The following is a 22,104-nucleotide window of genomic DNA, read 5'->3' as shown; positions in this document are numbered from 1 at the left end:
TACTCATCCCAGGATTTCTTGGAAGTAGACATACATGAATTAGATCCAGGGCTCTTCCTAAGTGAGGGCTGGCTGGAGAAGCAGTTGTACATGTGCATGGAGAGAAGATCTGAAAAATCAAACAGGGAGATCCTTCCACATCATTGCTCATAGCTATAAAAACTGTGCACCGCAGTCTGCTTCCGAAATGCTGTATGCTTAATACATTAATGAGAGTTGAGCTCTGCTTTTTATCAAACAGCAACCATAACAAATAGGATTTTCCAAAGTGCTGAGCATTGCTCATTGCAAGTATTTACTTTTGAAAGTCGTAGTCCATAAAGATACCAGTCTTTTGTCTTCAGAGTATCTTTATCAGTGTCAGTAAGTGCAGCACGCCAAGCAATAGGGAAGAAGATTCATTACTTGGGTCTCATTCTATCATGAGTGATGTAATGTTCCCAGATGCCATGCAAGATTGCTGTCACTATTATCAGGGTTTGCCTTGCCACTGTGGAGCTGTAGTGACAGTAGAAACAGCTGAAAATAATCAAACCCCTCTCTTTTTTTTTTTGTCCCAAGGTAATGTATGCAATAGGAAACCCTCTGGAGATTCTTTCTGATCCGGTCATTGTGTCCTGTCCTCATATGACATTTTAAAGAAGCAAAGCCTTTTCTTTGTATGTTCATGTTCCTTTTCTTTATCTGTTGGTCTGTAGGCTTCAGCTGGTCAGCAAGGACTTCCAGGCCTTAAGGGAGAAAAAGGGGATCCATCCTATGCAACAATCAAAGGTGCTCGTGGGGACCGCGGTGCAACAGCGCCCAGAGGACCTTCAGGCATCCCGGGAACTCCGGGCAGGGATGGACTTCCAGGGTTGCCAGGCCCACCAGGCCCTCCAGTAAGTTCAGATTAATTTAGCCAGCAGTGTTTCAGAACTGGAATAAGGAGCAGAGAAAACAGCCACGCCTGGCAAACTAGTCCTGATTATCCCTGTGGTAAATCTCCAAATACATAAAAAGCTCACAGTCCCCGAGCACAAATTTGTCTTGGTCAGGATTAATAATTGGCAATCCTAATGCCTCTATCAAAAGATAAACTTCAGTACACCCTAATGCTGTTCTATGTTGTGTCCTGAAAGACAAAAGATGTTGTAGGCCTAATTGAAATTTAAAAATCACACCAGAATCTTACTAATTAAAAAAAAAGTAAATGTCTTTCAGAATATGTAATATTTGCATTTTGGCAAATACAACAAAATATTCTTTGTAATAGTCACCTAGTTTTGCTGCATTTTAAAATAAAGATGGATAATTTACAGTGGTTTCTATATATCTTTTCAGGCTCACATGAACCTTGCACAGAACAAACCAAACTCTTACACACTCTTAAAAATGGCAGTGATGGATATTCTTTCTGCATCCATTTGATTTTCAGCTCTAGTTGTCTTTGCTGTGCACAGGGTGATGGTGGACTGGGTTTCCCAGGTGAAAAAGGGCTGCCAGGATTACCTGGCACCAAGGGCCATCGTGGAGAAACTGGTTCTCCTGGTGTTGGATACCCAGGTCCTAGTGGAATTCGTGGACCACCAGGTGACCCTGGAATGGATGGGTTTCCAGGACAAGCAGGTCTTCCAGGCCCTCCAGGTAGGTGTTACTGGGTCTGCTCTTACTTTAAAATGGTGTAAATCTGCAAGTCAAATGGTACTCAATTTACTGCTGTGCCCGTGGCCAGGCCAGAAGATTACATTAGGGTAAAGACTGCTCTTGAAATTAGTTGAAACTCGTTTGTGGGCTCACCAGACCTCACATAGCAGTCACAGCTTCCTCAAGTTATCATGTTCAGGAGGACATAGATAATAAGCAATAAATACTCAAGCAGTGCTAATACTAACAGTATTAGCTGGACCTACTCCCTGACTATTGCTGGAGAGCCATTTTACACCAAAGGTAGTTAGGAAGAGTGATAAAATTAGGTTTTTAAAAACACGTAATTCATTGTCCAGATAAAAATAGTAATTCACTAGTATCTGAGATGTCTCAATCAGTTTTCAGATCTATTACTATTATTGAAATAAGAGCTCCAGGTTTTTAAAAGACTAAATGGTAGTACATTGTATGAATGAACAGGTGTTGATTGAGAAGAGGTTGTCATGACAGTCAGGTAAGGAGTTCAGTTAAGACTTGTGCACCCAGCTCTGGGCTGTGTTTGCTTCCTGAGGTACTGTAGTTTGGCTCAGTTGGTGTGTCATTATATGCACCTAAAGCATACCATAATGACAAGTGATGAAGGTAAATATAGGTTTGATCATACTTCATATATGATGTTTTATGCTCATTCTCAAATTGAGTTACATGGAAATTCATGTCTAAACATTTATGGGAAATGTTTTCATTACAAAATGACTGCAGAAAGCTGCTCCCAATGTCTTGATTCCATGTCAGCCATTTAAACATAACTTAAGGTAAACAGTATTTTTTGTCTCTGCTGATTTTCAGTGTATTTTCCATGCTGCATGTACTTGGGCTTCTAGGTTTGTAATTCTGTCTGTGTCAATAATGCAGAGCCAGTAATGTATTTGCAGACATAATACTGTGGCACAGATTTCTGGACTGATAAAGTGGTGCTCTGAGTTCAAAACCCTTGGTGGTAAGACCACCACAGTGAGAGGAGTTGGCGGAGGAATCTCAGACCCAGAGGGGGGTGAGAGCAAGGCCAGGGCAGCACCGGGAGGCCGCCGGATGTGCCGGATGGCGATATTGCCTCACATCGGTGTCATGTTGGCTTGTTGTTATGGGGTGAGGAGACAGCTAGCATTAATGTCCCCCAGGGACAGTCTGCATAAGCTTTTTTTCCAATTCAAGTCACATGCTAAATGCTAAAAGCTTATCTAATTCCTAGTTGTGAATGCTTACATCTTTGTTCAGTACATTGTCTCTTACGGAATCCGCTAAATTAAAATTGCATTGTGAGATGAGGAAAAGTAAAATGCTCTGTGTATGATGTGAACTCCAGATATTCTGTGGAGCACATCAGAAGCCAGCTTATTATGAGTGCTGCATCAAAGCTTTGGGAACAATGAACAGTCCTTTGTAGGAGAGTATCTATAGTCAGAATATGTGGGAAAGGGAGTAAGTCATTAGCCAGCTCAGTTTGCACCTCCATAAAGATGTGTAAGAAAACTTGTGAATGCATCTTTCCTCCCATACTAGGAAATAATTTGCATACATTAAAAGACCCTTTGATGTAGTAAATTTCATGTAATATTAAAGAAATGTGTGTGGGTGGAAGAAATAATAATTTCTTATAGTGTCCAGATTGAAAGGCCTTATAATGAAAATTAGTAAAGACATTTAAAGAGTCTGTCTGTGACTTACTGAAGTTACCATGTCAAAGACAGCACTGAAGAATTTTCGAGTTTGTGCCGTAAAACAGAGTGAAACAGTCTGGCTTTGGAAGTCTAACTCTGTATTTTATAAAAAGCTAGACTGTTTCTACCTGGCATTATGTGATTACTCAAAAATGTTGGAATTGCCCATATTTTACTTTAATGCCTGACATGATGGTTTCATAATTGTTTAATTTCCTCAATACTCAGATATTGTTGTGTAAACTGTGAGAAGGCAAAGTATTAAGTAGCTGGGAAAGGTAAAGCTTTGATTATATAATTTTTACAGTAAGCCCTACTTACATAATTACAAGGAAACAGTTGTATTTACATTTCAGTTATTCTCACATGAAATATCCATTGTTCAGGTATTCTACTGCTGACTAATAATGTAAAATACAGAATATGCTCTTGTACAGAGGGGTTTTTGGAAAACTCGCATGAGACAGTTCTTAAGGTCATGTGATGTGAATGGCACTCTGTTAATTAAGACTTCCCTTTCAGTGCTGGTTGTATCCCAAATGCCTGGTTTTTGAAAAATGTCGTTCTTTATTGTACTGTATGTCTCAGGGAAGGACCTCAGTGCTTTGTTTTACAAAGCATTCAGCATCAGGCTCACATAGGACTGCAGAAGAGCAGAAATAAAATGTTTCTTTTGTGTTGGAGATCGTTCAGGTAAATGTGATGGGCTGGCAACTCTGATAATGACTCATAAATTTCATTCCACTGAAGAGGAATTGCTAGTGCAAACAGAGCCCTTTTTTAAGAGGCGGGAGTCAGTCAAAGAGCTCTGCAACTGATGAGTCTTTTTTGCTGCTGATAAACTTTTAAGCCCTGTGGTTATTTCTTCGTTTGAGAGACTGTAGAAGAAACAGTTTGAGAGTAAGGCTGAAAGAAAAAAATCCTTGCTATTCCACCCTCCATGCATGCGCATCTCTGCCCTAACCTCTAGGAGAGAAGTTTGTTTTAAACATCTGTTAGTATTCTCTCTCTACATATATGTGTCACCTTAATGTGCGCATGCACATTTATTTTAGAATTTCACACTACAGCATACTGGTTTTACACAGTTTAGGAACTTGCTCAAGTTTTAACAGTTAAGAATACCTGTCAGCTCACACTGACTTTGAAAGCTCTGAGCCTGGACCTGAAGCTGTTGGAGTCACAGAGCCCCTGCCATAGGAAAGAGAAGTTGCTGGGTGGAATCCTGGGCTCGTGCTACAAAAAGTCCACAGCAGTAGATGCTGACTTTTACTGGTCATGCAGCAAGTCAGCAGTAGGGATGAGATGAGACAATTACCAGGTTCTGAATACCTTTTGTTTGGCATCACACATTTGAGATGTCAGCAGTGCTTGATGCGCATAAGTTCACTCACAGCCACTTATGATAGGTCTTGTAAAAAACTTCTGGTTACTCAGTATTCCTGTTCTGTGCCTGAAAGGGGCTGTGTGCAAGCTCAGTGTTTCTTTGTTGTAGGTATCACCTTGCCCTGCATAGTTCCTGGAGCATATGGGCCCCCGGGGACTCCCGGCTTTCCAGGACTGCCAGGTAGGGAGACAAGATGATGTAATGACTGGCTGACTGCCAAGCAGCACTTATTCCTCAAGGAAGATAACACCTCCTAATTAATTTTTCTCCAAGTGGTAGTTATTCCAGAGGGTTAACTGGCAGAACAATGTCGTTTTGTTTCCCAAAGTGACCAGGCCTAAATCCCATGGAGGATCATATGGACTGCACCATTTTTTAGCTTTCATGTAGCCTTGAACACAAACCCTCTGCTTCTGTGTTTATGTAGCTCATGAACAGCCATAGCTTTGAGACTTTATTTAGCTTAAATTGTGTGTCCAGCAGCAGCTTTGCAGAAAAGATCTGATCCTGTTTTCTTGTGCTGTGTTTTTGTCTTCTGCTATTCATTTGTTGATATCATTAATTAATATATTTTTACCTTAGGTCCCAAAGGCAGCAAAGGCTTTTCTGGCATTCCAGGCCAACCTGGGTTACATGGGTCTAAAGGACAGCCAGGGTCTCCAGGAATAATAGGCTTGCAAGGGGAACCTGGTAAGAGGGAAGTTGCTGGAGTTCTTTTTATTGTCTGATTTATTCGTACAATACTTTATCAAAAGAGTTATCTGACCTTGCCCACTTCTGCCTCATACATTCATGATGCTTCATTGAGAGTTCCATTGTGCTCCTTGCAAATGCAAGCAAATGGTTTCAGCTTGAGAGAAAACAAAGGAAACATTCAGGACTTTTATCACCTGCCTATAACACTGTACTACTACTGGGAGAAAAGAGGACAATCAACAATTTGTTTCTCCAGAGACCATTGTCATGTGCTTTGTTCCAGTTTAGGTTAACCACAAATTCAGTGTGCAACACTTATTTTAAGCCCTGTGGTACTCTGGTGAAGGCAGCTGTACCCAGTGTTTGGACTCCTTGTAGCCATGGGAATTTCTGATGGTTGTGTAAAGAAAGAGCAAGAAGCAAAGGTGATGAGGGTTAGGGGTTTTGTCCTTTTGCTTAACCTGCCAACTAGTGAAGCCAAGGTTGGAATGTTTTATGTAGCTGCAGCTCCTACACACTTCTACAGTATTCTTTTCTTGAAAATAAAAGCAAAAAAACCCCCCAAAATCCTAAACCTTTCAACAGTTTCATCACTTTCTACCACCAATTATTGTTTCTAATTCAGTACTGAAATATTCTGCAACTTTTCAAGCAACTTTTTCTTTCATGGAAATTTTTAAAATGTGTATTTTATTTGAGGTGCCATTGGAAGCAGCTATTCTGTACTTCTGCTGAGTGACTTTTGCTGCTCTTCTCTTTAAGGCTTCCCTGGACCTCGAGGAGAGCAAGGCTCACAAGGACTTCCAGGACTGGATGGAACAGATGGTTTGCCTGGGAAAATGGGTGCTTCAGGCTTAGCTGGAATAAAAGGAGCTCCTGGAGATGTATTTGGTGCCGAGAGTGGAACCGTGGGGGAGCATGGCCGACCTGGACTTCCAGGTGATAAAGGGCTTACAGGTGATACTGGATTTCCAGGGCCAAAAGGTAAGCACTGATACTGCTTGTGTCTGGGAATATCAAACTGGTTTTCTTTCAAAGACCCTTCCTCTTTCCAATCACTTTAAGATGATGCAACTCCTCTGAGCTGCTTGCAGGTGGCGATTTGCTGGTTTTCTGGTAGAATCTAATACAACTCAAAGGCTTTTATTAAAACTCAGTTTTTAGTTAAAAGTGTGAATTTTGCTTTATTTGTTCTGTAACCTCCCATCTCTCTGTTTCCAGGGCTGGATGGAAGACTAGGCCTCCTGGGTATTAAAGGTGAACAGGGTCATCCAGGATATTCAGGTGTCCCTGGACTGCGGGGACCTCCTGGCCCTGGAGGTCCTTTTGGCATTAAGGGAAAACCAGGACCCTTGGGGCCAGCTGGCCTTGCAGGAGCACCAGGTATGTAATGTTTTCCAGTGAAGACACGTAGCTGAGCTGAGCTCTTCAGTGTTGAAGTGTGGGAGAGGTTTGGCATTTGCTCAGACTGAGCTCCAGCCTCTGGTTAGGGGTAATAGAGTGCGGAATTTGAGCCTGTTGACTCTGACTGCTGGGCAATTCCTGCCTGGAAATGTTACCCCAATAGTGTAGAAAGTACAGGAGAAAGATAGAAGAAAGCATCTTAGATGTCGTGATGTTTTTAACATCTTTGGTCTTACACGCTGGCTGTATCACTGACTAATCTTCATTTCCCATTTTCATCACAGTTAATTTCTGATGTGTGAGGTTGCTTGAAATGTGATTTAGATCAAAAAATTGTTGGCTTTCTCAGGACAAGGACTTGTCTTCTCTTTCTTTCTCTTTGCTGGGGCAGAAGAGAACTTTATTTCCCTGCACTTAAGAAGAAAAAAACCCCCCCCACTTGAGTATAGCAGTATCTGTCAAGCTGCACTGACTAAAGTGTTTCATAACAGTTTATGAAAGACTTGAGAACCAAGCAAAGAGAGACCTGGGTAGATAATGGTCTGGGACATAAAAGTGCTCTTCTGATGCATAGAATGACAGTGCTGGAGCACAATGGCAACAAATGAATGAAAGCAGTAACATCATTTGAGATGAAAATCATAGAGTTTTTCATTCTTTAGAATTTTAATATTAGCATTCTGTCTGCCTCTCTATTGTTTTACGTTTGTGGTCTGTATGCCATATTTGACTTTTCTTCAACTGTTTTTAAAAACCTTCCATTGCTAGGATGATGAGCTCCAAATACTAAGTTTTTTTGCAGCTGTTGTCTCCCTGAATCATTAATTTCTTTTGAACCCTTGTTCTTTCTGTTTACATATTTTGTCTGTTTTTTCCTTCACCATGTTTCTATCCCATTTATCATCAACTCTCCATTTCTGATGTCACACTGTTTGGTTATGGGTTCTTCACATAGGCTGTCAAGGTGAGAAAATGCAGTGTAGCATAAAAGCTCATGGACTAACAACCCAGCTTTTAATGCTACAAGAATTGCATTGACCATAGGTGATACCCCTTATCATTGCTAATCAAACTGGAAGGCAAAGAACCATTGTAATGAGAATGCTCAGACAGTAACAAAGTCTCAAGCCTATAAAGAAAATCATTAATATGCAGAGATTTTAAGTGTGTGTGTTTTCTTTGTCTTCTTAAATAAGGCAGCTCTTTCAGCTGCTTAAAAGAATACTGGGTTGTAGCATAAAGCCCTGAGTATAACAGAGCTCAAATATTGACTGCTACTGCTGCAAATGTCATTTTTCAGAAGCCACCTGATTTTTCCTTCTCTTCATTCCTTTGGATCTGAGCATTCTGTTTTCAATGGTTTGAGCCTTTGTTTAAAATTGTAAACCATTACAAAGCTTCAGCTAGAAACATTTAGAGGCAAAATGGTGCATATGGTATTGGTTTTGGGACGGCACAATCAGCTTGTTCCTGTAGTGAGCAATTGGCACTTGAGGAGTACAGTTCAACTACCGAGGTGAAATAAGGAACTTGTGAAAACAAGCCTGTCCAGCTGATTGATCTCTGGTTCACCCAGAGGATGGGGTAGGGAGCAGAAGCTGGCATTAATGATGCTCCCCATTCTGTCTTGGCTGCCTTGATGACAAAGGTAAGGCTGTGCATTATAGGTCAGCGTCTGGTGGTCAAAAATGGATACATCATAAGGGGTTTCACTCTTGCCGGTTGTGTAGTGATGTAGGCAGTAACCCTCCTTGTAGGTATTTTATTATTAGATGACTAATGCTTTTGCAGTTCTAAGCTTTATGCCTTCTAGTAGGCTGCATGTGCCATAAGGTCCATTTGTCATTAAAAACAGCGCTGTGTGTAAAGAGCTTAGGAAGCTGCCACAAATTGTCCTAGTTTTGTGCAATACCCTCTGTTGAGTTCTTTCTTGTATTGATTCAGGACTTCCTGGAGTCAAAGGTGTGGCTGGGGATGTAGGACCACAAGGCCCTGCTGGTATGAAAGGCTTCCCAGGTCTTGATGGTGCTCCAGGATCTCCTGGGGAAAGAGGATTCTTAGGGCCACCTGGGCCTTATGGTCAAGACGGACATCCAGGTTTCTCTGGGCCAAAAGGTAGGAGTTTCAGTCTTGAGATTGCTGTGCCCACAAAAAAAAATAACCTTGCTGATGCTGATTTTAGGCTCAAGTTGCTGGAAGAGAATGAATCCCCAACTAGTGTTGGGATGCCTTTGTTTTGCTGCTGAGTTACAAATTATGGATTTAATTATCAAATAATGTTCATAAGGAAATCTGTCTTAAAGGTCTTAGGCCTTTGTGGACAAAGGGTTGTGTAAATCAAAATAGAAAGACAAGAAAATTGAAGAAATGAACAGTGAATGAAATTTGTAGAAAGGAGGAAGAGAATCAACCACAAATCAAATGGGAAGTAAAAATTTACAAACTGTGTGGTCTTTAGGCACCACTACAGTATACCTGAAGAATAACACAAAGCAATAGAGCTGTGGAACTACATGTTGTTCTCTTGGAAACTGATTGGGTTTGATATCCACTGGAAGCAGGACTAGGTTCTTAAAGGTGAACTGAGAAGTGCTGGTTGGAAGTATCGTGAGTGGAGACCTGTGACAGAAGTGACAGTTCTGTGCCTGTGCCATGTGCTTGTTTAACTACCCAGATTTGGGTGATTGGCCAGACCCAGGCAGCCTTTACCTGCCCCAGGGTGGGCGTGCAGTGTACCAGGAGACACTAATATTCCCTTTTTATTTCTCAACATTTCCATGCAGGCGAGAAAGGCTCTTCTGGCCTGCTTGGTTTCCCTGGCATGCCAGGACTGCCTGGTGTCCCTGGAGTGAATGGGTTTAAAGGAGCTCCTGGCACAGCTGGAGGAAAAGGAAGTCCAGGAGTTGTGGGACTTCAAGGTCAAAAAGGTGAGAAACAGCTGAATGGCTTTTGCTGGCTGTGCTGCAGAGGGACTTAGGAGGCAGTTCTAAAATGTCTGTGTCTGCTATCTTTCTTCTAAATAGTGCAATCTTCTATTTTTCAATACTTTGGCCTGTTTACCAAAGATCACTAATGAATTCACATCAGGAGGTATGGAAGTTCTGTTTTTCTCTGCTAGATTATTTTGCAAGAATATTTCCTGACTTTTTATTTCTTCAGGTGACAGAGGTGATATAGGTCCCCCAGGTCCTCCTGTTCTTGGGACTTCAGAACAGGCACTGCAAATCAAAGGAGACAAAGGAGATCCTGGATTAGCTGGACTTGCAGGATTCCCTGGACCTAGAGGTATTTCACAACATTGCAGTTAGCTGCCAGTATCAGTTGTTCAGTATCTGGGTTTGTTGTCAGTGGAGCATGGTCTGTCCTTTTGGCAGTGCCTGCAGTGTTACTGTTATCTGCTCTGCCATTCCCATTCTAGCAAGACTTGTATATGGCAGTTCTGAATTTTGAGAAAACAGTTTTCCTTTGAAGTTCTGTTCTGCAGACCTAATGCCATCTCTTCTTCCTCTTTAAGGGGAGCTTAGGGTAACAGGTTAACTGACCCAGATGAGCTGGATGTCTATATTATTAAATGAAATTCCGCTCTTGTATGTTACCCAGGTGATAAAGGAATCCCAGGAAGCCGTGGGCAGCCTGGTCTCCCTGGTCCAGTTGGGTCAGCAAGCAAAGAGAGAGGTCTTCATGGTGACCCAGGCTTCCCTGGTCCACCTGGACAACCTGGCCTGCCAGGACAGAAGGGTGCACATGGTATCATGGGATTTCCAGGAATGCCAGGAGAGAGGGTAAAATACCTTCTTAAGTATCTTCTTCTTCTCTGAGTGCTCTTAGGAAAATCCTGTGTTCTAATTGGTACTTCCATCACACAGCAACAGAAGCTGGCAGGAGTTTTCCTTACAAAACTTCCAGATTGGTTTTGTTTGGCTCATACCATTAAATGCCATTTTATATAGTATTTCTTCCTACACCTTTGTGTTCTGTTATTCCCCCATGACCCAAGCCTGGAACAGCAAGAATAAAAAGCAAAGACTAATTTTGCTTGGGTTGGTTTTTTTCAGGGTTCAGATGGCACCATAGGAATACTTGGATTCCCAGGACCTATTGGCCTTCCTGGTCCGAAGGGTAAGAAATCTTTCACAGTGTACGTGGTCTTTCATTGTACACAGTCCTAATATTAATGAGACAAAGGAATAAGTAGTGATCTGGAAGTGTCCATTGCTCTCCAGTGACTGGCTCCAAGTCATATCCCTTTGTAAGAGGCTTCATTCAGACAAGACCCGTCCCAAGCCTAAATACTTTATGGTCCTCTGAAAGTTTGGCCACAGCACTGTGTGAATCCTGTTGGGCAGTGCAGGAAGCACCCTTTTCTCTCATGTCCTTGTGTCAAAAGTGCAGGGATGTTGTGGAAGTACCTGTAAATGTCTTGTGCATTTGTATGAGTGGATCTGCATCCATTGATGGTTATAAGCATTTTCAGACTCAGGTGCATCACTTGCTATTGTCTTTGCTCCACAAATTTGAGATATAGCAAGGTTTATTTTCTCAGACAAGCACTGGAAACTGATGTCCACAGAATGGCCTTGCCTTTCTTTTTCAGGTGACCAGGGAGAGTCTGTTGGTGTTCCTGGAATTGCTGGACCAAAAGGAGAGAGAGGAGACCCAGGGTTTCCAGGTAAAAGTAGCCCTTGGTTTCTCACTTCAAGAATACAAAATTCTAGAGACTAAACAGGTTGGCTTTGCCAAATTTGGGTATTTCTGTTATCCTGGAAGTGAGATTTGAGGAGCCTGCAATCCAGGTGGGGCAGAAATCTGGATGATAATGAACACATCTGAGACCAGCCCAGTTCTAATGCTGGGTTCACTTCACTTCTTGAGGAGGCACCTGTGAACTTGCACTGGCATTTGGCACCCTGGAACTCCAGCCCAGGGCCCAGGCAATGGCTGAGCAAAGTGCTGCAACCTCAGCATACCATGTTTCTCACCCTCTTCATGCCTTCCTCCAGCTTGACTTGTATGTTTGTATCCTTTCAGGAGAGAGAGGTAGAGAAGGTCTCAAGGGTGAACCAGGCTATCCAGGAAACACAGGGGTGAATGGACCCAAAGGCAGCCCAGGAGATCTTGGCCAAGAAGGACCAGCAGGTACTGGATCGAGCACCGATATTCTGTAGCTCATGTCGTGACTGTGACAGCTGCACCTTGATGCTTCCTTAGCCCTGTTTGGCCTGCCTCAGCTGAGGCTTAAACAAGAAGTTTGGCAAGAAAATGATAATTTTCTTTGACAGTAGTGTAAGGTGTCACCTTGTCCTGCTGGTCAAATATGGTGAATCCTGCAATATTGAAACCTAAAGGAATCCCATTAACAAATAGGGAAGATCTCAGATACAAGCAATAGCAACTTCTTCACAGCTCTTTCATAGCAATATTTTTGTCTGTTCTCTCTCTAGAGCCAAATCTACCCAGAAGAATGGCTATAAGTGTCTTTGGGTTGTGGGGTAATTGGCAGGTAGATTCCCAAATAGTTATCAAGATTAAAGGTTGGAGAACAGTGGAAGCTGTTATTGAAATCTTTTATTTGGAAAACAATTTAATTAGTTATTTGGCCATGTGTTACTTAGTGAATGATGAAGAATGTCACAGCTATGATTTAAAAAAACCCTATCAAATAAATAGTTTGATAAATGTGATGCTAGTGGTGGCATGAGGAGAGATTTGGATCTGATTTTGCTTTATTTAAATAGTTTATTCCCCCATCTTATGAGTTAAGTGCAGGAACAGAAGCTGTAAAATGGAGCTGTGAGCTGTTTCAGCCTGGATGTGATGTGTGGTACAGGAATATTCTTCCGCTTGCTTTTAGGAATTCCTGGAAATGCTGGGCTGAGAGGATCCCCTGGCCCACCAGGACCGCCAGGACAGCCAGGATCTGTTGGATTCCCTGGAGCTCGTGGAACAGTGGGACCTAAAGGTATATGTGCAGCCTGCACATGGAGAGAGAAGTTGGGTCAGAAAAGCAGTGTTTCGGCCAAATGTCTCTGGCAGGCAGCGCGGGACAGGCCAGCTGTGTGTGGGAAAGAGCTCCCTCTTGGCAACGTGCAGGCACCAGCTGCTGGAAATGAGCAGAGGAGTGATTGGAAAGGGAGGGGCTCTCATTTGGTTTGAGTCACTAATGGGTGTTCGAGGAGGGTAAAGTTGGAGAGAGCAGTGGGAAGAGTTTCCATGGAGGGCGCTTGTGTGAAGGGAGGCTTTACACCTTTATGTGCTGTGTTCCCCTGTGTCAGGTTTCTCTTATGTGCTGTATGGTCCCTGAAGCATCTTACACATTTCCACCTAACTGGATTGTTTGCTGATTTGCTCACTTATGTGTTCCCAATGTCTCCTCAGGCTTTCATGGATTTCCAGGTTTAAATGGTCTGAATGGCTTGCCAGGCACAAAAGGGTCTCCTGGAACACCAGGTAAAGGAAATGCGTAGTAGAAATGTCATAGCTGGGGAAATGCATACACTGCTCCATTGAGAGCACTGTTTCCCACAAAATTCCCTTATTTCACCCAGTTCTGGCTTTAATTATGACCTGAAGAAAAACCTCAGGATATTGAATGTGCATGAACAAATTCTTCTTCAATGCCAGTAAGAACAGGATGCAGCCTGTAGAGTTGAAGAGGCTTTTCTGGTGATGGTTCTCCTTGAATTCCTGAAGGACCATGTCACTTCTGGAAAACTAATGAAATGAAATCATAAAACTCTTTCTAATGGATGTTTGATTTGAGCAGGACAGCACCAAATGCTTGCTTTGAATTGGACTTAGCAAAGAAATGTTTCTGTACTACTTTTTAGAGCCCTCCATTATATGGAACTTAAGGAACAGATTTCTTTGATTTGTTTCCAGATTCTGCTTTTAGGAAGATTTTGCTGGATTTTTTCATATTTTCAATCATATGAAATAGAATGTAGTTCTGTGTTGCAAACAGTGTTTTACTAAAGTAAAGAAGTGAAGAAAGAGCTTACCAAAAAGACTTGTTTAGTTACAGTCATTTTGTAAAGTAGCACCTAAAATTTGTGGCAGCTGTTTTATGCATGAAAATGGACAGACATCCTGTGTACAACTCAAACAATACCTATGTTTTCTTTGTTTAAAACTTTGTCTATCAGAAGGTAATGATTTACAGCATATAGATCCTCCACAATTTTCCTGAGAGAGCTGCTCTTAGTGTATACTTTTCCCAGAGTGACATGCTGAACATCTCCCTGCAGCTTTTCCTGGGAGCCTCTGCCCTGCACCACTTGTGCCTGTGTGCATTCTGCAGCAGTCTGTGCAAACTGAATCCCTGTGTTGCAGCATGAAGCCCACAAGGTTATTTAAAGACGAGAAGCTTGAGTCTGGTGTGTCCTCGTGAGAGACACAGCATACAGGCTGGCAGCAGATCTGTGGCAGGACTGCTATGTTCCCATTCTTGTGCAAGAGCTTGTGGGGAAACCACAACAGTCATATGCTTTTCTCTCAGCATCTCGCAGATTGTTTAAATTCACTCTGCACAACCAGAGTAGCATGTGAGGCACCAAATCACCAATTCCAGCTGCTCTACTGAAAACAGCAGAGACAGTAGTAAATGGGTAGTTTTTTAATCACCACTCATTTTGTGTAATAATTTGACTGCTATTAGGCAATTTGAATAGGCTCTCTTATCTTTGTTAACCATGTTTAATTAGGTCTGAGTGAAGCTGGACTGAAAGGACCTGCAGGTCTCCCAGGTCCAAAGGGTGAAGAAGGCTCTCCAGGCTTGGGAAGAGGAGCTGCAGGATTCCCTGGACCAAAAGGCTCATCAGGAGACATGGGTAAATATTGATGTTCTGGCATGTATTGCTGCTGAGGTTAATGGGTTGCATGGTCAGCAGAACTACCAAAGACAATTTCCTGAAGCCTCAAAGGTGGTTAGAAGTTTGACAGGTAAATGTGAAATCTGTGATGTTGCTCTGTATTTTAAGAAACGGTTGGTTACACAGTTCTGAAAGTAACTATCTGTATCTCTCCTGAGCAGCACAGTATGTATTGTTTCCCCTCCTGTAGTGAGATGTCTCTTTGTTCTCCTCAATATAAATGCTCCCCAATCCTCCTTCACTTTGTGTTTATTATTCTAGGTCCCCCTGGTCCTATGGGACTGCCTGGCTTGCCAGGAACACCTGGAGTTTCTCTTCCATCTGACATACGTGGGAGACCTGGAGATGCTGGCGTTCCAGGCACCGATGGGAGTTCAGGTGAGTGCAGTTTGGAAGCTTTGTCATGATGGCACCGGTACCCATCTGGTACCTCACAGCCTTGTCGGAGAGGCTGCTACTCCAGTCTATTCTCCAGCCAGAAAGAAATGCTGGGGATAGACCCAGCATTTACTTTGCCCCAGGAACAGATTCTGCCAATTACCTCTGTTGTCTCTAGGTTTTCCAGGTCCTCCAGGACCACGAGGACCCCCTGGCCCGGCTTCTGACCAAGGTGACACAGGCACTCCCGGTTTCCCCGGTGTTCTTGGCTTGCAAGGCATTAAGGGTGATGTGGGACCCACTGGTCCAGTTGGACTCCCTGGAGCATCTGGATTCAAAGGTAATCTTGCCTTGAAAGGATCTGGGAGTGGTTTGGCACTTGTTATCTGGACAGTAGGAATGGCTGTTGGGTGGTTAGTGTGGCCTCCCTCATTCAGGTGTAACAGCTGAATTTGATGTCTCCGTCTTTCCTTTTGGCTCCTGCAGATTTTACCTACTGACTCCAAAAGCTTCCAGGTGGGGCCAGCTCCAGGTGTTTGTCAGTGTGTCCCTAATGATTTTTTATCTCTTATCTTTGTTGGTTTTTTTTTCTGAGTAGATGGTGTCCACCTGCAATGTTGCTGTGCTTGTTGACCACAGCTACCCACTTGTGCACTCTAGGCAAGGACTGGAGTTGCTGCTTCATCCCACCTGTCCTGTATGCTCAGAGGCTTTAGCGTGGTGGATTTAGGTCTCCACAGGAAGCTAAGAGGATTGTAGGAGTTCAGAGATGTTGTTCTGGGCAAAGGCAGGGAGCACGTTGCTCTCTCTTTGGTCTGTACCAAAGAAGGCCAAAGGGCAGCTGCACACAGGGACTCCAGGAGCAAGGTTTGAGAGACACCACACAGCTCAAAAGCCAGGGCAGGATGGACAGCCACTGCCAGATGAGTAACTGTCTGCTGTCTTTGTGGGCTGGCAGATCCCATCCCCCTGTGCTGTGCATTGAGATGGATTCCAAATAGTAAAGATGTGTAGTCCCCAACCCTGTCCCTGGGTTACCCAAGGAAGGGGAAGAGTACTTTCAATAAAGTACAGTTAGGTAGCAGTGGAAATTCTTGTCTTGAGGCTCTACAGCCATTGTGGATGTGAAATTAGGCACAGACTTCCTTGAGGTCCCCTCCATCTTGGAGCCCAAATGCTGTTGCTGTCGTGAGAGCTCCAGCTGCGGGTCAGAATCAGGAGCCTGTGCTTAGGCCCAGTTTTGGCTGTGTGTCTTTGCAGGGGCAAGAGGCGAGCCTGGCCTAATGGGGATGCCAGGTAAAGATGGGCCTCCAGGGGATCCTGGTTATGCTGGGCTGAAAGGTGAAATGGGCCGTCGAGGTGAGTGCTGGAGGATTTAAAAAGCTGTCATTTATTGCACCTGGTTTGGGCTGGGGATTACTTCAGAGCTCCTTTAATGGGCTTATTTGGGAGACTCTTGATCTCTTAGAGACTGAAATAAGTTAGAAAGAGCTTGACATACTTTTTACAAGATACCCAGTGCTGATGTGCAATGATGATCTTAATTTCACATTCTTCTCCTTTGTGTCAGGATTAGCATGAAATCTGTGTGGTTTTTGTGGGGTACTTACACATCCTTTGCTGCACGTGTAGGTCTCCCTGGCAGACCAGGGGCTCCAGGAATAACCCCACAGCCAGAAGAAGTCACAGCCCCTGCAGGATTACCTGGTCTGCCAGGAATTGATGGTGTCCCTGGCTTTGATGGAGATCCTGGATTCCATGGCCCAGCTGGAAAACCAGGTAAAAAGTACACTCAGATCACCACAATGCCATTCTTCTGGAAGAAAAACACTACTTTATGAAATGCATTAGGAATGTTTACATGGATTTTTAATTTAGGAAAGAATTCCATCAAAATGCATACAAATATAATATATACAAATATAATGCTTCATTTTTAACCATGTGTAACCATACTCAGCTGTACCTTGCAATCCTTCTACAGACAACCAGATCAGGTGGAGTCTCTTTTGGAGGTGGCTGTTTATAACCACAGCTGGTGAAGAGTGAGCTCTTGGCATGGCTGCTGACATCCTATTTCCCTTCTGGAATATGATTGCAGGAGTGAAGGCAATACTATGAGGAAATGATGATACTAATAATTGTATTTTATTTCAGGCCCAAAAGGTTTGCCAGGAAGATTGGGTTTGAAAGGACGTGATGGCTTACCTGGAACACCTGGCATAGTTGGGGAACCAGGGCTTCCAGGTGCCCCAGGACCACAGGGATTTGAAGGTAATTTTATGATTTGGGGAGCACAGATCAAAAAGAGGCAAACAGTAGAATTGTGTTTGCTTACAGTTTCTGCAGAGACCCTCCCCAACACACAAATCCCTTAGGAAGACCAGGGGATGACTATGGTCTTGTGTTTTGTATCTGCAATGAAGGAAATTTTATCTTCACTGAGGAAAGTTCTGTCACATGTCCTTGTTGATGTCACTACTGGTGTTTCTGTAGGTGCAATTCTCAACACCTTTTAGTTTTAATGTTTTGTGTATGTGGGAATCATCTTGAAGATCTAAAGGAGTGACATAGTATTCACAGTAACCCTGCCCGTGAGGCTTGGACAGTGAGGAAGGGCACAGTGAGAAAGAAGAGGAATATCATCAAGAAGAGTACTATAGCAAAAATGAATGAATTAGGTTTTGGTTGGTGCTTTGAAATCCTCAGAATTACTGCACTGTGAGACACCTAACACACTAGCACCAGAGTTGTTGGGCAAAGAAAGAAAACTAAAAGAGGAAGGGAATGGGTGGGTGGTGCTGTGAAATGACTGCTTTTGGAGCTGTTAAGTCTAGTAATTCATACAGCTTGGGCTCCTCGTTGTGCAAGGCTGCCATAAGCAATGCCAGATGGAGTGTAGAACCAGCTGATGTCCACGCTGTGCACTAGAAATAGCAGTTCTCCTTCTGTCTCCCAGGTGCTGCTGGGAAGCCGGGTTCCCTTGGTTTGCCGGGAATGCCTGGTCGGAGCGTGGGCGTTGGATACACTCTGGTGAAGCACAGTCAGTCAGATCAGATCCCCCCGTGCCCCATAGGGATGAACAAGCTCTGGGACGGCTACAGCTTGCTGTACGTGGAGGGGCAGGAGAAGTCACACAACCAGGATCTCGGTGAGTTGACGCAATTCTCTCAGGAATGAACAACACAGGCCAAAATTACATTTCAAAGAAGCCATCCTCCCTGATAGTGCAGAGGGTTGTGGTGGAGGTGGTGGCAGCTGGCTTGGCCAAATCTGCACTGGGAGCGGTGTCACTCATACCATCCTCATCCCTAACGTTGGTGTGTGTGACTTGGAGTGTTTGGCAGATGCTTGGGATGACCACTGCTCCAATTTTTCCAGGTTTTGCTGGCTCATGTTTGCCTCGCTTCAGCACCATGCCCTTTATTTACTGCAACATCAATGAAGTGTGCTACTACGCCAGCCGAAACGACAAGTCCTACTGGCTGTCCACCACTGCTCCCATCCCCATGATGCCCGTGGACAGCGTCCAGATCCCACAGTACATCAGCCGGTGCTCTGTGTGTGAAGCACCTTCCCAGGCTGTGGCTGTGCACAGCCAGGACATCACCATCCCACAGTGTCCCCTGGGCTGGCGCAGCCTGTGGATAGGATACTCCTTCCTTATGGTAAGGACGCTACTGCTAGAGCAAAGGCAGCTTTAAACATTTTGATCTCTCCTCTCTGATGAGGTCACTGAGACTGTGTTCTGTGGGTTACTTACAGGAGCCTGGAGCCCTGTCTCTCCTTGCCCCAGTGCACTTCTTCATCAGCTGAGTTGCTGTAGCTCTGAGTTTGCTCTGTTTAGCACCTGTCCTGATCAGTTTTGGTGGTAACACTGTGGCCTTAGTTCTGGATTGCCACAGATGTTTGTTCTTCAAACCCTTAAATGTGGGAACAGTAATTAAGCTACACTATTGACTTAATCCTCTTTCTCAGTGGAAAAAGTTTTCTATTGCACTCTTCTAGAAGCTGTAAGATTGTTAGAAAAACATGATGGCAGCATTATTGTTTTGAAATTTTCCCAACTTTCAAGTGAAAAGCTGGTTTTCCATTATTCCCGGCCTATATATTCAGCCTAAGCATGTTCCTTTGCTTTTTCCCTTCGAGCCATGACTCAAGAGACAGATACACACAGCCAGCTGTATAGTTGTGGTTGCCTGTTTCACTCCTTGTAGCAATGGAACCAGGAGACTCCCGTTTGCCTCCATCTCTTCCTTTGAGCTCACTCAACGTGCCGTCTTTATTTCAGCACACTGCAGCGGGGGCGGAAGGTGGAGGCCAGTCCCTCGTCTCACCCGGTTCCTGCCTGGAGGATTTCCGAGCTACTCCGTTCATCGAGTGCAATGGTGCTCGGGGCACGTGCCATTACTTTGCCAACAAGTACAGCTTCTGGCTGACCACAGTGGAGCAGGAGCAGCAGTTTGTCAGTGCTCCTCCCTCAGAGACTCTGAAAGCGGGACAGCTTCGGACACGGGTCAGCCGCTGCCAGGTGTGCATGAAGAACTTGTAGTAACAGAAATGCAGGTACAGGAACAGTCTTTGTTACCCCAGATTAGACATCACTGACTGGAGAAGGGTAAATTCACAAACCTGTTTTGTGTGCGTTTGATGGGTGAATCAAGACAGCCAGAACTCTACAAAAATCAAGTTTCAAGTCCAGGAGTTTGACTGTGCACAGAGGAGGGAAAGACCAGTGTTCTGAAGCCAGTTTTTTAATGAAATGTGGTGCTATGTTTTTTCTTCAGTGTTTTTTCCCCTCCTTTATGGCTACCTCAGAAAGTCTCAGTGAGTTCCTTACTCAGACTGAAGAGCAGCTGATGGCTCGCACCACTCCTCTGTCTGAGGCACATCCAGTCATCACCCAGAGAGACTTTTCCAAAGCTATGCTTAATTAGTGTCTTTGCTCCAGTGTAAGGGAGTGAAGACTCATTCTCCTGTGAAACACAGAACTAGCTAAAATGTATCAGTATATGGTGACTTGGAAACACTATGCACTAATGGCTGCTAATGGATTTTCTTAGAAAAATGGAAAAATGAATGTTTTGCTTTGCTTATTACACAGATGGAACATTCTTTCCTCCAATAACAGGTAACCAGTTCTAATTCAGACTGACATCCACAGTTGACCTTAAAGAGCTACACCAATGAAAAATGCAATTTTTGATGTAAAGATGAATCCAAAATACCTGCACCATTTTCATTGCTTTCTATTGAAATATATTCCAGGTCTGTTGGCTTCCAGGTCTGTGCTTATCTCCCTGCAGTCAATGATACGCAGCCATACTTTATTAGCCAACATTTTATTACTATGAACATAAATTTCCTGAGGCAGCTTTGGCACACTTATTTTGTAATCATTCAAGCTGTGTGTGTTTGAAAAGTAGAGGCTTTACTAGATGGCACACGAGCTTATGCAGACACAGGAGTAAGAAGTTACGGGATGTACATTTTTTACTCTTGCAGTCACCATGTGCTGTATACTGCTTCCTCTGGGCTTTATTGCTGTTAGTTTAAAAAATTGTATCTCTGCTGTATGCACTGTTAACTTTCCTTCAGGGCGTAATTAAAGAGAAGTGCCACTAACTGGATTTTCCTTGTATATTTTAAGGGAAACCCATGACAAAGGTATGCTTATACCTATAATGAATTCATTCATTAGGACTAATGTTATTACCATTAACCTCTCTGGAGTGAAGTGTATCAAATCCTTTTCTGTTGGCATTCCAGGACATTTCAAAGCAGTGCCTTGCAAATACACTGTCAAGTTTATTCAGAAAATTATTATTAATGCATGACTGAGACATTATTTTAAGCAGATAATAATCAGTAAAGGTGAAAGTATTACTTGCATAACACATTATTATCTTCGTAGATGGAGGTCAGAGCTCTGCAAGTTCTGGAGTTGAACCACTCTGGAGATGAGCAGGGAAGTTGTGAGGGACAATGTAGTCACTTATTCCCAATTGTGAAAGATCAGCAACTGCTTTGGAGGTATTTTGCAAGTATTTTTAAGGCATTTTAACACTCCTGAGCAGCAGTCCTTTCCTGTAGGATATCCAGTCTACTTCCCAGCTGTCCTGGCACAGGCAGACCATGTTGGATTTACATCCTGGGTTATGCACGTGCAACTTTAAAACACTTAAGTGCACAGAGCAAAGCTCATGACTTTTGAAAAATCATGCAGATAACTGGCAAAGTACAATGAAAATTTCAGCCACTGGGCTCCTGGGGTGGTACAAATAGAGGTGTTGGTCAGGGCTTGTATCTGCAGGGACTTGGCTTTATTTTTGAACATGCCACATGCAAACACAACTTACTCCCCAGGATCAGAGCTATGCATTTTAAGCACCACTGTCTTTAGAGAACTGCTTCTATTGCAGTACCCAGTTCCACTGCTGTCCCTGTCCAAGCTTCCATCCAGTTCCACCAGCCCCTCTCTGTCAGGTGCACAGAGTGGGAATTCCAGTCACCAGCTGTTCTCCTATCAGCCCCATTTCCATTTCTTTACCCCCCACCTTGAATCCTTCAAGAGCTCTGCAAGGCTCAGGCTCCTCTCTGAAGAGTGTTTCTCATGGCTAAGGGTGGTGTGGGGCATAAGCACGTGGTACACCACTAGGGGTCTTTTAATTATTTTTTTTAGCAGGCATGGCTCAAGACTGAGCTTTCAGAGCAAGGGCTCATTTTAATTTTTGTCTGTGGGGAGGAGAGGGCAGCAGCTGATGTCACAAGAACAGAAACTCTGCATATTAATGAAGAAGAAATGCTTTGTTTAAAAAACCCTAAATCTGTGCAGCTAATCCATGGAGGGGGAAGAAAATTGTATTTTTCCTACATGTAGAGTTTCCAAACCATGGCTAATAAACACTGAAGGCAAACAAGATGAACTGTGACCAGGTCATGACTATTTTCTTGGAAATCATGCTGGCCCTGATCAAGAAGTGCAAGTGAGAGCAGACAGCATTCAGGATTTCTCGATGTTGTC

General features: G+C 43.6%; 1 protein-coding gene across 2 annotated transcripts in view; it reads left to right on the top strand.

The window, feature by feature from the left end:
* The window catches only part of COL4A6 (collagen type IV alpha 6 chain), a 124,972-nt gene extending 104,262 nt beyond the window's left edge, over nt 1–20,710 (top strand). The window contains exons 22-46 of one of the 2 annotated variants that reach the window (XM_032123785.1): nt 699–878; nt 1,440–1,623; nt 4,843–4,914; nt 5,317–5,424; nt 6,193–6,414; nt 6,652–6,813; nt 7,790–7,798; nt 8,779–8,949; nt 9,618–9,761; nt 9,994–10,119; nt 10,435–10,616; nt 10,890–10,953; nt 11,429–11,503; nt 11,863–11,970; nt 12,686–12,793; nt 13,210–13,281; nt 14,535–14,660; nt 14,964–15,080; nt 15,259–15,420; nt 16,341–16,439; nt 16,713–16,859; nt 17,238–17,354; nt 18,040–18,231; nt 18,462–18,748; nt 19,372–20,710. In XM_032123785.1, the coding sequence (XP_031979676.1) occupies nt 699–878; nt 1,440–1,623; nt 4,843–4,914; nt 5,317–5,424; nt 6,193–6,414; nt 6,652–6,813; nt 7,790–7,798; nt 8,779–8,949; nt 9,618–9,761; nt 9,994–10,119; nt 10,435–10,616; nt 10,890–10,953; nt 11,429–11,503; nt 11,863–11,970; nt 12,686–12,793; nt 13,210–13,281; nt 14,535–14,660; nt 14,964–15,080; nt 15,259–15,420; nt 16,341–16,439; nt 16,713–16,859; nt 17,238–17,354; nt 18,040–18,231; nt 18,462–18,748; nt 19,372–19,632 (3,495 nt within the window). In that variant the 3' untranslated portion in view covers nt 19,633–20,710. The remainder of the gene's footprint in view (nt 1–698; nt 879–1,439; nt 1,624–4,842; nt 4,915–5,316; nt 5,425–6,192; nt 6,415–6,651; nt 6,814–7,789; nt 7,799–8,778; nt 8,950–9,617; nt 9,762–9,993; nt 10,120–10,434; nt 10,617–10,889; nt 10,954–11,428; nt 11,504–11,862; nt 11,971–12,685; nt 12,794–13,209; nt 13,282–14,534; nt 14,661–14,963; nt 15,081–15,258; nt 15,421–16,340; nt 16,440–16,712; nt 16,860–17,237; nt 17,355–18,039; nt 18,232–18,461; nt 18,749–19,371) is intronic. The other variant, XM_032123786.1, reaches the window with a different exon arrangement.
* The last annotated feature ends 1,394 nt before the right edge of the window (nt 20,711–22,104 follow it).

This window comes from Corvus moneduloides, chromosome 14 (assembly GCF_009650955.1).
Source record: "Corvus moneduloides isolate bCorMon1 chromosome 14, bCorMon1.pri, whole genome shotgun sequence".
Classification (NCBI taxonomy): domain Eukaryota; kingdom Metazoa; phylum Chordata; class Aves; order Passeriformes; family Corvidae; genus Corvus; species Corvus moneduloides.
The sequence above is the reverse complement of the archived record's forward strand: the minus strand, read 5'-3'. Positions and strand labels throughout refer to the sequence as shown.